The sequence below is a fragment of the Bemisia tabaci genome, chromosome 1 (assembly GCF_918797505.1).
Source record: "Bemisia tabaci chromosome 1, PGI_BMITA_v3".
Taxonomy (NCBI): Eukaryota; Metazoa; Arthropoda; class Insecta; order Hemiptera; family Aleyrodidae; genus Bemisia; species Bemisia tabaci.
Genome location: NC_092793.1, coordinates 27,374,586 through 27,388,765, shown reverse-complemented (window position 1 = coordinate 27,388,765; position 14,180 = coordinate 27,374,586). Strand labels below are relative to the sequence as shown.

Genomic DNA, 14,180 nt, shown 5'->3' with positions numbered 1-14,180 from the left:
AGCCCCCGCTTTATTCGGGAGTGAGGAAAGTGTCAAAAAAAGTCGCCGCTTTGCATGCGGCTGAGTCTGTCGTGGATCAGAGGTGAACGAGCAAAGGGAGAGGTTTTTTCTAGAAGTTCACATGAAAGAGCATGCGGTAACATGTGAATTTGTTGGGAAACGAAAGTAGCGCACGGACCAAAACGCTTCCTACGAATCCGATACCGTCATGCCATGCGCCACCTTGAGATACACCGTCTCGCGTCAATTTTGAAAACCATCCAAAACACTTCAAGGTAGGTACGTCAATTTTAAAGATGCGTACTGATTTTCCGTCTAGGTGACGGGAGGCTTTTCAAGCAACGTATTTGAACATAGAGAAAAGGTCAAAATTTGCGTTACGGGTTGGGTGAGGGCGTTAAATCCATTGTTAAAAGAGAAGAGGCATTTATGATATTTGAAAAGTTTCCGGAAGGAAGCTGCAAATATTAAACGAAGCCATTAAATAGATACGGGTGTAAATTTAATAATTCCAGGTCGATTGAAACAAACGTGAAAATTTATCTTATGAGCACAATTGGCACAAATATTAAACTCCGCCTACTACTTTCAACGAACAGACTATTACTCTTTCAATTAAGGCGACTTCTTTTTCGCTCTACACGACTTATTTAAGCTATCCTGTGATTTAACTTAGGTTTTGGTCGGCTAGGCAACTAAACTAACTGAGCGGCAAAGCGTAGAGTGGCGCGAAAAAATGAAGGCGCTTTGAGTCGCAATGGACCGCTATACAGAGTCAGAAATGAGGAACTACAACTCATCCTTTCAGGCAAAACATGTTGAGCATTTCAGAAATTTTGGAAGTAGCTAATCAGAGCGCATGTACAGCGTCTCTTGTTTACATTCGACTCCCATTTTTCACTCTTGAAAAAAACAAAATCAACGTTGGTCGAATCAGACATTGGGAACAATCAAATTCGTTCGATAAATGTATAGTCATATTTTATCGTATATCTTAAGTAAAAATGTTCCTGCAACTGTGAAGCACGGAACTTAATTTTTTCCTCCTTTCTTTTTAAGTAAAAGCAAATACATCAAATTCCTCATTTAAACAACATACTAAAATTAGTTTGATACCAAAGCCCCGAATATAGATTTTGGTTTTTTTCTTTCTTTCGTTATTGTTTTTCTTTTGAATGGGAAATAAGAATTAACAAACACAAACAGCTATTTTATTAGTTATTGATTGAATTTGGAAACATTCAATGTGTTCATCGTATTTTACACCAATGGATTCTGATGAGGAATCGTGTATTGGAGTGCTTATTTCCTTACCCTGACTAGCGGCCCATTGCGTTTTCAAAATCTTCCGACAAGGAAACCGTTATGTATATTCGCAATTTCGGACTATTTGTTTATTGATGCATCATCATAGTATGCTTATTGTTCCCTGAAATACCTTCGAAGCCATAATTGAAAAAATGCTGCACGATAATATTCGCTCGCTATGCATTTGGATGGAACCGCAAAAACCCCAACACTTTTTTCCCATGGGGTCTCAAATATATTCAGGTCTTAAGTCAAAGGAGGTAATCAGGGGTGGGGGGGGGGGGGTTACCGAAAAAGATCCGCAGCTTCCCCAAAATCTCTCTATATAACTAAAAATATCGATAATTTTGAGGCCATGGATGAATTAATACCGCCAATGATAGTTACAGTAAATGGCTGTTTTCCATAAATTTTGGTTTATAATCGCCGTTACAATTCTGAAACAATTACCAAAAATTTAGGAGATCCATATCATCGACTGAGGGCATTTTCGTAAAAAGAAAAAACAACATTTTTTTTATATATATATCGACCTATAAAACACTGAAACAGACTCCAATCTGGCGGTGGAACCCCGGGACACCCTTTGTAAGTACACGCTTAGGGGTGCACTGCCATGGGTCGAGGCAGAAGCGAGGTGTGAATGATCGATTATCGATATTTTCCCTTTTGGAGCTATGGTAAAGAATCGATCATTGAGGTGTTCGTTGCGAACATATCCCTGTGCCTTGATTCTTTTTTATAGGTTAAAATGGCGGATCAATAGGTATATCGCAAAGCACGCCACATCACTGGGGCCGAGGTAGAGTGCCTGCACACTGCACCGGCACAAGACAGTATGTCCCCATTATTTTACTACAGGAAAGCTGTGCCGCTTTTTGGTTGGTCCACACATTTCGGCTCATACGGCCGTGCGTGATCAAACGTTCCTATTCGTCGATAGGCATAATCTTGTTAACCACCGTATTTAAATATACTTAGGACGAGTCTCAACTGAGCTTAAGTCCGGCTTTTGTTTGGCCCGTGGTGCGGTTTGGACTCATCGATGGATGTTGCCCCTCTACGTAAAAAGGACCAACAAAATTCGGCCCCAGGGAGTTGATTGCCAACAGTCTCGCGATAAAGTGCACCGGATGCACGGTTGCAACTCATTTCAGCCAGCCGTTGTTAGGGTTTTTGCTGAAGTGTTCCCATTCTACATATTATGTTCTAGGATTCGGAACTTTTTTTTACAATTTCCCCCACTCCACGACCGGCAAAAGTTCCGGGACTCCTTTTAGATTTTTTCAACAGTTCCGAGAGAGTTCCGGAAAATGCAAAAGATCCGGAACATTTCGGGAATTTCAAAATTTCCCGGAAAAACAGAGGCGGATCCAGCAATTGGCAACACCGGATTTCCTACATTTAAACTTACACTAAATAATCGATCCCTGCCGGAACACCTGGCCCCTTCAAGAATCGATACATTTCCGTAGGTTCAAATGGAGGAAATCCGGTGTTGCCAAGTTGCTGGATCCGCCAATGCGGAAAATTCAGGAAAATCTCAAAAGTTCCGGAATTGAGGACTAGTTCCGGGAAATGGGAGCACTGTTGCCGGGTTTGAGAACGCTTCCCTGAGAGGGGTATCCTAGGTCGGGGCCGGGAGCGGGTTGACAGTGCCGCCGCGGCCCCATCTAGCGGGGAGGTCGGGCGTCGCGGTGCGGCACGGCGGCATGGGACTCGGGCGGACCGAAAAGAGCAAGCGTCGGAGCTCAGTCTATTAATAATACTTTCTGAGAGCGGGAGGCATCGGCTCCGAGTTGGGCACCTGTCCGTGCATCGCTCCATCTCCGTCTCCGTCACCGACACCGACACGATTCCGTCCGGGTCCGGGCATTCATCGGCATCGACTCAACACCGGCATCGACTCAACATCGGCATATGCAACCGGAGCGGGAGTTGCCCCTGCCCCGGAGACTGCGCCCTCTCCAGCCCACGTCCCACGTCGTCGTCGTCGCCCGTCGCGTCGCCTCGCCTCGCGTTGGGGTCCACGTGACGCGACACACATGGCTATCGCGTGATTCCGTTACGTCATCTGTCACGCGTTTACGGCCGTGGCGTTGCCAGCACTCTCCCGATCCCGGCCGCAGTTCCGCTGCTGCACTGCCCCGACATATATTTACTCTTCCTTCCACTAGTCCCGCGCCCCTGCTACTTCCCTTCACGCCCACGCTTCCCCGAAATCCGCCCCCCGAGCCGCCTGTCGAGTTCAGTCACTTCTGATTTCATTTTCATCCGAGCCACCGATTCCGATCCCGTCACTCCCGACTGCGGTGCGTGTGTCACTCTAACCGGTACACTCCTCTTTCTGCACACCTTCCCCTCCCCACCGCCCCTTCCACTCCCTCCCCCCTCCCCCCGCCCCGCGAGAATACGAACGGAGGCACTCTTACCGCCGAGGCTAACAAATATATCCGTGCGTGCGTTTCCGTGCGTTCGCGGATTTTCGTCCAAATCCGATTTTCAGCTTCTCTGATTTTGGTTGCGTTTTGCGGGCTTTTGTTGCGGTGATCGGAAATCCCCGTGTGCGCGCGAGCCGGGAGGAGTTTATGGACCGATGTTGTGCTTAAAGTTTTGTGACTTGCAGTATGGAGCAGTCGTCGAATTTCTGGGACCAAAACAACACCAGCCCCGTGTACCCGCACGTTAAAAGTGAAAGGTAAGCTGTTGTACACTATCTCCGCGCCCCTCCTCCTCGACTCTCACTGTTCAACGTCAACAAACTCACTGGCCGTCATAGGCGTAGCCGGAGTGTTATGACGGTGGTGGCTGGCCCTATTTCATGTGGGTGGAGGAGGGTCCTCTCGGGAAAATTCGGAACGATGAAACTCTCCTGGACGCATTTTAAGGTCATCCTGACGCACAAGGGCATTACAAATTCGGCGAGTTTTGTACCATGCTGACTTAAAATTGAATATTTCTGACGGTTCTTCAATATGAAATCAGGATCACCGCCTTGCTTGAGTTTGGAGGCTTAATGGAAGTCGTTTGAAGGCCTAATTAGCCTCGTTTGGGGTAGCAAATCTTCAGGAAATCCCTTTAAAATGTACACAATTTATTGAAATTCTTAAATCAAACCGAATTTAAAGTGCAAAAATAGGGAGCACCCCCTCCCTTTCTTGCACTCCTTTACGATCTGAGGGAGAGTAGGAAGCGTTCACAGGGTCTTCGGCTTGGTGAGTAAAGCTACAAAGTAGATACACAATTTTACGAATAAGTATGTAGGAATAAAAATAGTCAAATTAGTGGTGCAGAGGGGGACACAGCGCCCTTCTTTTGAGGAATATGAAAATTTTGAACACTCAACTTGGTGGCGGAGCTATAGGTGACGTGAATCTATACTCGCTATATCCACTTTTCCTCACCTCAAATATAGTGGCCGCAGTAGCGTGGCTTGCTTTGCGATGTATCGATATTTCCTCATTTGAGGCTGGGGTAAATAATCGATTATCAAGGTGTTCGCAGCGAACACCCTGTTAATCGATACATTTCCATAGGTTTAAATGACAGATCAATCGACATATCGCAAAGCACGCCACGCCACTGAGTGGTCGAGATGACGAGCCCTCAACGTTAGCTCATTGCAAGTTGGTAACTCCGTTTTTCCTTTATTTAAATCCATTGAAAATATCGATTCTCGTAAGGCAGCCTGCCTCGCCTGGAATAGATCGTTACCGGTCCTAACCTAAACGACGAGGGTAGAGATATAGTGAACCACGCAATCTATCTCTCACGTGGTATTGAGCCGGAAATATTCGGTGTAACATTCCTGACTCCTGTAAAATTTCTCAGGAAGCACGATGGTGCACAAAATTCACCTGAACTCGGTGGCGATTTTGCGAATTGGCAGCACTGTTTTTCGCTTCCATGAAAACCATTAAAAATATCGATTCTAGGGGCGGCAAGCTGCCTCACAAAGAATCGATTGTTTTACATAAATTTGAATGGAGAAAAAACAGTGTTGCCAACTTTTCAGAATCGCGTCTGCCTGAAGTCTCAAGGGGCTCTCAACTTTGAGGTGAAAGGTGCCGAGGTGGCCACCTGTTCCCCAGAAATGAACTTGGCTCCTCTCAGAAAATACATATCGATGGTGAGACTACGAGACCACGTATCTCGGTTTGCGACGTTGCAGACTTCCTGTCATATTTTGTTTTTTAAGTGGAAAAGTACTCAACGTCAATCCTTGAAAACTTCGGGGATTTTTCTTCTCTGTGCGATGAAAACTCAGTAAAAATTTCAAGAAATGTATTGATTAGTTCTTCTTAAAGAAAATAAAATGGGAGTGGAGATTTTAAAACAGCGCAAACGAGATGCGTGGTCTGGTAGTTTCACCGTCGATTTTGGGAATTTTTCCAGTAAAATGCTTGACATCTCTGTTATCTTTGCACCGAAAAAAAGAGGTGCTGTACTAACATCCTGGATGTTAAAAAAATGTGTGACAACTTTTGGATGTTGTCATTGCCACTCTGCCTGTTGAAATAACATCCTAGGATGTTACTTTTACATCCTATCATACTACGTTAACTGCCAGAGTGTTAATAGGAACATCCAAGAGTTTACGCACAGTTTTTTAACAAGTGTAACATCCGGGATGTTACCACAGCATCTTTTTTTTCGGTGTGGAATTGTATTTCAGTCACTTATAAGGTTAAAACAGCTCAAAATTGCTCCTTAGATGTATCAATTTTCAAAATTCTCTCGATATGATCCCCAAATCTCCTCGGTGGGGATCACCTTGGTGGGGGGGGGGGGGTGTTTAGTCACATCAGTAGAGTCACACCAAGCGCAGATTTTTTATCGTTAAAATTAAGTTACACGAATTGCATTTTCACCCACAATGAGTTTGCACCATACCGATACCTAGAGCGGAGCCTCAGATGCTTAATCTGTTTGATAACGGGCGCACCCACCCGACGAATCCCAACTGTCCCGTAAAATGACTAATACAGCCATCTACGTGAGTCAATACAGTCTGTTTTTTTCCTACTTTTTTGTCTACCTCTTTTTTTATAGCATGAGTAATATTAGCATGATCCATTATCATGCACTTACTTTAGTTTTTGTCGCTATGGAGCCTGTATTGGCGGCTTTCGTTTTGGCAAGTGCATGTTGTTGGTTTTCATTATACCGAGGCAAATACCCGACTTTAATATCGTAGTAAACTGAAAAAAAGGATTCTGTTAAAGTAGTTCTGTTCGTTTCGGCAATGGGCGCATCATCTTTTCCACGCAAAAAACAATTCCCAGTGCCTATATCAAGTGAGCGTTAATGGATATTTCGAAAGATATACTATCTCTGGGGTCCCAAAGAGTATAAGTTGCGAGCGATTTAGTTCATTTTCGTGTTTATAAGGGGTAAAATCAGGGAAAAATAGGATAATCGTCACAGCCAGCCGCTAGTTGTGACGACTATTCCATTTTTTTTCTGTATTGTATTCGCACTCGGTTCAATCTGTGCCATGAACACGGCAAATGAGAAAGTTATAAATGGCGCTTCCTCGAAACTTAAGTACGTTTTTTGAACTGTGAACTTTCTAACTTCCATATACCTCCAGTTTGATTGATGACATTTCTGGACGCTCATGCCCCAAAATGTTCGCATTAAACACCTATCTATGCCACCGATACCACATTTTAAGCGTTCGTAAACTTAGATACCTACTTTTCCTTGTGGACGGTCATAATAACAGAAATATGTTGATTTTGGGTTTGTTTTTCTTTTGATGAGACTGATACGTTCGAGTGAGAAAAAGCGCTCGGTGAGGGGCTATCCTCTAGTGAGAATTTTACGGCCCTGGGGATCTGCATCTAAGAGGTGAAACGTCAGTCGTCAGTCGTGCATACCTCAGTTAGCTCAGCTACGACTCAGTAAACCATGGTGTTTCTATCTCTCGACTCGACTTCTCAAGACGGCTTTGCTGGGTTCGGTTTGCCCGAGCGATGAAAGCTATTCTGTGTTTACAATATTTGCCATACTTCTTCGACTCGACCTCTTCGCCAATCCTCCTTACGCCAAAATGTCATTATCCCTATGTTTATCTCTTTTCAAGCCAATCTTCGTCACGTCGCGTTAAAATTTTCCGCTAGGAAAAAAATCCTCATCCTCCCTACTCTTTTTTTTCCATCTCTCTTGAAGTTTATCGTGTTTATCTCCACTCGGAGATTCGTATGTTTCCAGTTCGGCTGTCTCCGTTGAAGTAACCAGTTTGTGAACCCCGGGACATTGTTTTTTTGTTGATTATTTTGCCCGGTGTTATTCATTACATGGGCCATTTTTCGCATATTCCCAACGATCTCTTGATTTTAAAAAAAAACAAAGAGTCTAGCCCACGAAATTGAGTTTACTATAGTGGATGAAGTTAAGTTTACTGCACGAATTAAAACAGTTTTGAGTGGACGAGCTGGTACGCAACTCGCGTGTTTTACAGGACATTGTTTTAGTGAGAGGTGGGAAGTTTTCCTGGCCATATGAAATTGTAAGCAAATGACGTACTTTTCAATTTTAAATTATACTATTTTCTGTCTCTCGTCGAATTCATTATTATTTTATTACGTGGAAATAGAATTCATCAATTATCAAGAGATTGGAGAACTTTCTTACATTGGTATTGGTATCTTGGTTCCGAAGTACTTTGCGTGATAAATACTGAAAACTTCGAGTTTCGATCAAAGAGTAGATTATGTAGATATTTTTATCTACTATCTTTTATTGGATGCATACATTAAATAACTTATGGACAACGGACAAGAGATATTTATATCTCTTGTAATATATTTTATTTATTATATATAAATAAAACAAATAAATCTCTCCAGCAACTTGCCAGATAAACCAGGGATACCCTAATCATCTGAAAAAGGAAATAAGGGAGGAAAGACTTCGGTTGATCAGATTTTGATGCGTGATCGCAGGTGTTGACCGTAGTAGTCACGCGGTTCAATTGTATCATTCCACCAAAAATGGACTCACAGGACTGTAGTAGATCTGACCTCCTCATCAAATGGTTCATAGTTGATATTTTTCATTTATAATTTTTCAAAATATCAATTCACCATTTTCTCTGCATACTGCAGATAAAGGAAAGGGAGCTGGAGCTCTATACTGCCGTGCTAAGGAAAAAGGCTGTAGGTACCTTTGAACCTAGGCGTTGACAAATTTCCTCCGATAAAACACGAATTTCCTGGTAAACATAGGACTATTTTTCTTCCAATTTTTCGGATAATTTTATTCGCAATTTCATCTAGAGTTCCTGAAAATTTCAAGGAAAAATATTCATATAATGCCTGAAAAATGAACATTTTATCGAAGGAAATCTGACAACTATCAAATGTTCATTCGGCGTTCTTCCTTAGCACGGCAGTACAACTCGTGCTCATAAACTTAATCATAGGTACCAATGTGTCATGGACATAAGCGGAAGAACCCTGGTGGATACTTAAGATGATCGGTATAAGCCGACTTTTTGTGAAAAATATCGTTTTTCATTTTTAAAGAGGATGCTTTTTTATACTACCACGAACACTCGGCAAAATTAGATTCCATACTTAGCAAAATTAATGATGTTACCTGCGTTTAATGAATCGTTTCCAACGTTGCCAGTAGCGCTGGCAAATTCGGTAATTTGCTTGGCGCTAATTGAAAGTTCAAAGCTAACAAGGAAGAGATTTTTACTTAAACTAGGACAATATTTTGTTGCGATGAGTTTTCAGAGTTTCTTAAAATTAAAAATAGAAGAATCTATTCGACGGCGTCGTAAATTTTTTCCTCCGAGTCATGAGTCTCGTGAATCAAGGGCGCTGGGTTACATTCGTTCACAGTGTAATAACTTTTTCGGACAATAATAGAACAAATTGTGTGCAAACTTTTTATTTAGCTTTAATTCGTTCGTTCAGAGTCCTCTTATCTCAAGTTATAACATCATACTTCGAAAATTAGAGCACATTTACGAGGGAGTAAACCAGGGTTTTATTGTACAATGTTACGGGTTCGGAGATCAAGTCCGATACAAGAGCGGCGAGACTTAAAATGAAAGTTAAACAAGTAAATCTATTTAAAAACTGAATTATCTGTATTGCTCCGCCTCTGAACTAAATAGAGCTTGGCTTTTTTCCATTTTTTGTCCCAGACGTTCACTCTTGAAAGTTTCTTTTTCCGTCTTCAATTTTCTCATATTCCTTACCACCGTAAGTCATATATTTATCATCATTGACAGCGTTATTGCAGAATGAAGTGATGTACAATCCTTAGTAGTGAGTTAATAAGGGAAAATTGGGTCTTATGATTTTTTTCATCATAATCTTTAAATTGATAGAAAACATTGTAGGAATGATAATATAATTTAAGACAATTCTCCGCTGCATGCACGGAATCCTGTAAAACATGTTCTTACTTAAAGATCGATCTGAAGTATACATCTGAATACATCTGTAGTTTAACCAACACGAAATATAAAAAGAAAATGGAATCATATTTTGTAAGTTGATGCATTACTTTTAAAAATATTGGTGAAAAAAAATTGCTCATTTAAAATTCAGAGGAAGTCCCTTGACACCCCCTTTCTTCTTCCGCTTTTCCTCGGAGAAGGTCACATGAATCCCTTCTCAGGAGGTGACCAAAGCTATCCTTCCACCAGGCGCTATTTATCACCCTTTACATCTGCATAAAATTTTCAATTCGATTATTACTTTATTGAACTGAACATTAACTTTCACAATTAATCCTGATCACAGGCAAGCGTCAATGAAATGATGACTTTTCCTGTTCCCTCTTTTCCGAGTATTGGAAGGACTCTTTCTAATGTTCGGCCAAGTAGTTAATTTTAGAACTTTTCGCCGTACACCAATTTTTATGTGAAAATTCTATAAATAACAAGAGTATTTTCTATCAAAAGCATTTCATCTCATACTCTAAAACTAAATAATTCCTTTAGGTATTTAGCTCTGCATCTAGTAAGTGCCCATACCTATAATTTAGCATGGCAATACGCGTTTTCCGGGTTTTAAACACGGCCGGATTAAGGGGGTGGCGCGGCCCATGGCGGCAAATCTAAAATATTGCAATTTTTTTAAATGTAAGTATAAAAATTCGGATTTAGAAAAAAAAATTACAAACGAGAAAAGGCGACAAAATCTCTAATTTTCTGGGAGTATAGTAATTTCTACTTTTGTCGTCTTTCAGTGATACAAGAGACAGCTTCTTTAATTAGTTGAGTTAAGAGAGAAACCAAACACGCAATTTGGCCTGGAACTTACCTAGAGAGGAATGATGACGAGGACTTGAGATGAAAAGGAGAAGCCCTCGGCGCGGCGATCGGTATGTAACACATATTAGCGCCTACTAGACTGCACGAATACTTCACGCATTGCATCAAACACAGTGCAGTCATTGCGGACAGCGTGAAACGGATAGCGCCTACAAGAATGCATGAATACCTCACGCATTGCGGCAAACACAGTGCGGTCTGCGAGGCGCGGCGGCGGAAGTTAAAATCATTAATCCACATTTATGTTTGTTCTTTCATAATTTTTTCGTACATTTCTTATGAATGGAAGGCCTTGTCCACACAGAGATAGGTTTACGAAACTTAACTTTCGCGCAAAGTTCCGTGAACTTGTGCTAGTAGTGTTGCCAGGGCTTTCCCAAAAAATATGTTCAACACGAGTAAACGCGTCTTATGCACCCCTCCCCCGCTGGCACGTTCATTTGATGGTTTTCATTGATGTTTCCAAACGAATAAGAAGGGGGCGGCAAAATACTAGCGGCCCATGGGCGGCAAAATACTAGCGGCCCATGGGCGGCAAGTAGGTAAATCCGGCCCTGGTTTTAAATGAAAACTTCAATGTAACTTTAGGATCACCCAATCGCAGATTCGCATAATTTTTTTTCCTTGAAAGTGAAGTCTTAGGAGTCGGCTTCACAACGTGCCGTCGTGCCGTCTAAAGGCGAATTTTTGCGAGTGGATTTGGCCGAATTTTTAAACCAGATTGGCAGGGTTGCAAACCAACGAAGGAAACCGCTCAGCTGAACTCATGCAAGAACTGAACTTAGTTCTTCGATTGATTAATGCCAACGTTTGCATCCATCCACTGTTTGACCCACCTCCCGAGATGAGACGAGCATTTTGGATGTGATCGTCAATGCTGCCAGCAATAAAACTAAATGTTGTGGGCGCACCGTCGCGTCGTCCGGAGAGAATTTCGTTTTGTTGTAACAGAGGTTGGCAGTACAAGTTAAAAACTTGAGCCAGATCCACTCGCGAAAAGCCTGGAAAGTCATCTAAGGATGTTCCGAGCCCAGCATCAATGCACAACATCAAGCGTTCTTGTGGAGTAGTGGGCCAGTAGAAGCGAAAACAGTTGGATGACTGGATATAAGTAATTTGCTCGATTGAAACCAAGTAACGGGGCATGCTTAGTATTCATGACTTTTCATTTTTACCGAGCTCAATGCACCGGCTGTTTGCATCTCATTGTCCGGGCATTAATCGAGCATTCGATCAACGTTGGCTTTTCGTTTTCCCTCTCAAGAGACTGAATCGATACGCGGCGGCTAATCGGTCAGTGGCCTTTACTCGTCGAATTCTCTTGGCCTCATATTCGTAAAATAAGTTACTATCCTTTGTCCTTCAACTCTGTCTGTCTCTCCCTCTTTCCTCTTTTATTAAATTTGTATATTTTTGAATGGGTCAAAATAGAATATAAAATTGACGTGATATAAATTTTATATCTCAGAATTCAATGCAGGAGTTGGAGTAATCCTCCTTGCAAGACAAATGTGAAGTTAATTTCTTTGACCTTATTAGATCCCCAAACATGCCCAAATAATTTAAATATATTTTATTAATTTCAAACTTCCTTCATATTAAAGTTTTTAAAATGTTCAATATATTAATTGCAATATATTTTTGCAAATATATTTTATTAATTTCAAACTTCCTTGACTTTTCAGTATTAAAGTTTTAAAATGTTCAATACAATAATTGCAATACTTAAAAATCAGGATGGAGTTTCACTGAGCACATTTAAGCATTTTATAATATTTTTAGAATCAATATATGTTGAAAGGAGAATGTGTCAAAAATAAAGGAAATCTAAAACTCTTAACAAATCAAGAGATATCTGTCGAATTTCACACGCATAATGCATAAGACCAAACAATAAAAATGAGTGAGCCCTAAAAATCAAATTAACAAGCACGGCTTTGCCACCAAGGACACAAACCTAACATATCCGCCAAGGTTTCATCTCCTTTCTCGGCAAAAATTGAATCAATTTTTTCGACCTCGTACATTAGTGTGCATTCTTGAGGGGATATTTTGTTTGCCCTTACGTAAAAGGGTCCCTCCTTTTTCTAAGGGCCTCCGTTATTGCTGCTCAGCGTTAAAAGGGCTAGGGGTGTTAATTAGAGTGTTAAGTAACATATTCTTTGACGTAATTTTACGTAACTCTCAACGAAAAACCGATTCCTCGACTCTGCCTTTTCCTCAAACCTCTTCTGCTGTGACACAAAATTGATGGCTGGAGCTCGTTCAGATGAGAAAGAGGATGGGATGGGACGAAATTGAGGAGGCATGTGACATGCAAGAAAATCACGCGCAGCCACGTGAGCCGTGTACCCAACCCGGGAAAGCCTTTAGGCAAATTTTGTTTCGTGACCGTTTGTCACCCGGTTACGGAACTTCAGTAATCGGAAAGGTCATTCTCCGCCAGCCAGAGACAGTATATTTTACAAACCCCGCACCGCTTTCTTCCCTTTACTGTAAAAGATACTTTCGGAAGTCAACGCTCAGGTTTGTCCTATGATATGCACCATGACCGATGAGTTGAGCGATTCGTTTAAAACGTCACACCTAACCTAATTTGCTGAAACTAGCCTAAAAAGCATTTACCTCGACATTCATCAATCATCATTTGGCGAATTTCCTCAATATATCGTGTATCCATCATCATACGGCGAAAAATAGCTTTGACCGCCGGAGTTAACGGCGTCACCCGATGAAAATTTACTTCGCTTAAATGCCCAGTGCATGGTCTCAAATACAGGGTGTTTCAGACCACTCGTATCAGGATTTTTTCTCGGTTATTTTAGGTTGCACGAGGTCAGGGACTGCTGGATTGAAGAAGGGATCAACCTCAAGGAATCCAAAATTAATGGCCCTGAACCCTCACACCCCCCCCCCCATTGACGCCTAATAATCAGAAATCGGCCCGCCCTGCGCCCACAGAGGAACTAAGTAGTTGTATCGAATACAAACCATACCGCACACATGGTATATTGCCCATTTCCAACGTGCGCGTAGCGAGCGTGGTCCCCGCTAATTTGAAAAAAGGCGCGTCAATTTGTATATTTTGCCGGGCGCGCCACTGGAATTGGCGGGAACCAATGAGAGTGAGTTTCAACTCGTTTACATTCACGTTGTTGTGATGAAAGTTGTAAACAAATGTGGTTCTCCAACTTTTCGTGAGTGTTATGATTTCGTCCTGTAAATATCTAGAGTTGCTTGAGGCTCTTGATTTTTTCGTAAAAGTGTGAGTAGATGTTATTTGCCGTTCTTAAGTTTCCTAAGTTTTTTAAGCCTTCTTTTCTTCTACCTAATCCCTCCAAAGAATATTCAATTCGTTGTTCCTCGTTCAATCCTAATGTGTGCTCTCCAAGTACCTATGTGCCAATTCTCACCAATACCTGGTTACTTTTTTCCTGCTCACAGTATCACTAGCACCGTTCTGCTCGATATTTTTGAGGCTTTCAAACTCCCGGAATAGTTTACAATTAGATTAATAAAGCCTCTAAAATAGTATTATCTTAAGGACGATACTTACAACAGTGTAACTTTG

At 41.7% G+C, this 14,180-nt stretch overlaps 1 protein-coding gene across 2 annotated transcripts in view; it reads left to right on the top strand.

Annotated features, from left to right (window-relative positions):
* The first annotated feature begins 3,093 nt into the window (after positions 1-3,093).
* The window catches only part of LOC109041224 (transcription factor cwo), a 71,844-nt gene continuing 60,757 nt past the window's right edge, over positions 3,094-14,180 (top strand). Inside the window, exon 1 of one of the 2 annotated variants that reach the window (XM_019057484.2) lies at positions 3,094-4,006. In XM_019057484.2, the coding sequence (XP_018913029.2) occupies positions 3,936-4,006 (71 nt within the window). In that variant the 5' untranslated portion in view covers positions 3,094-3,935. Of the gene's footprint in view, positions 4,007-7,570; positions 7,823-14,180 lie in introns of those variants that run through there. The other variant, XM_072298965.1, reaches the window with a different exon arrangement.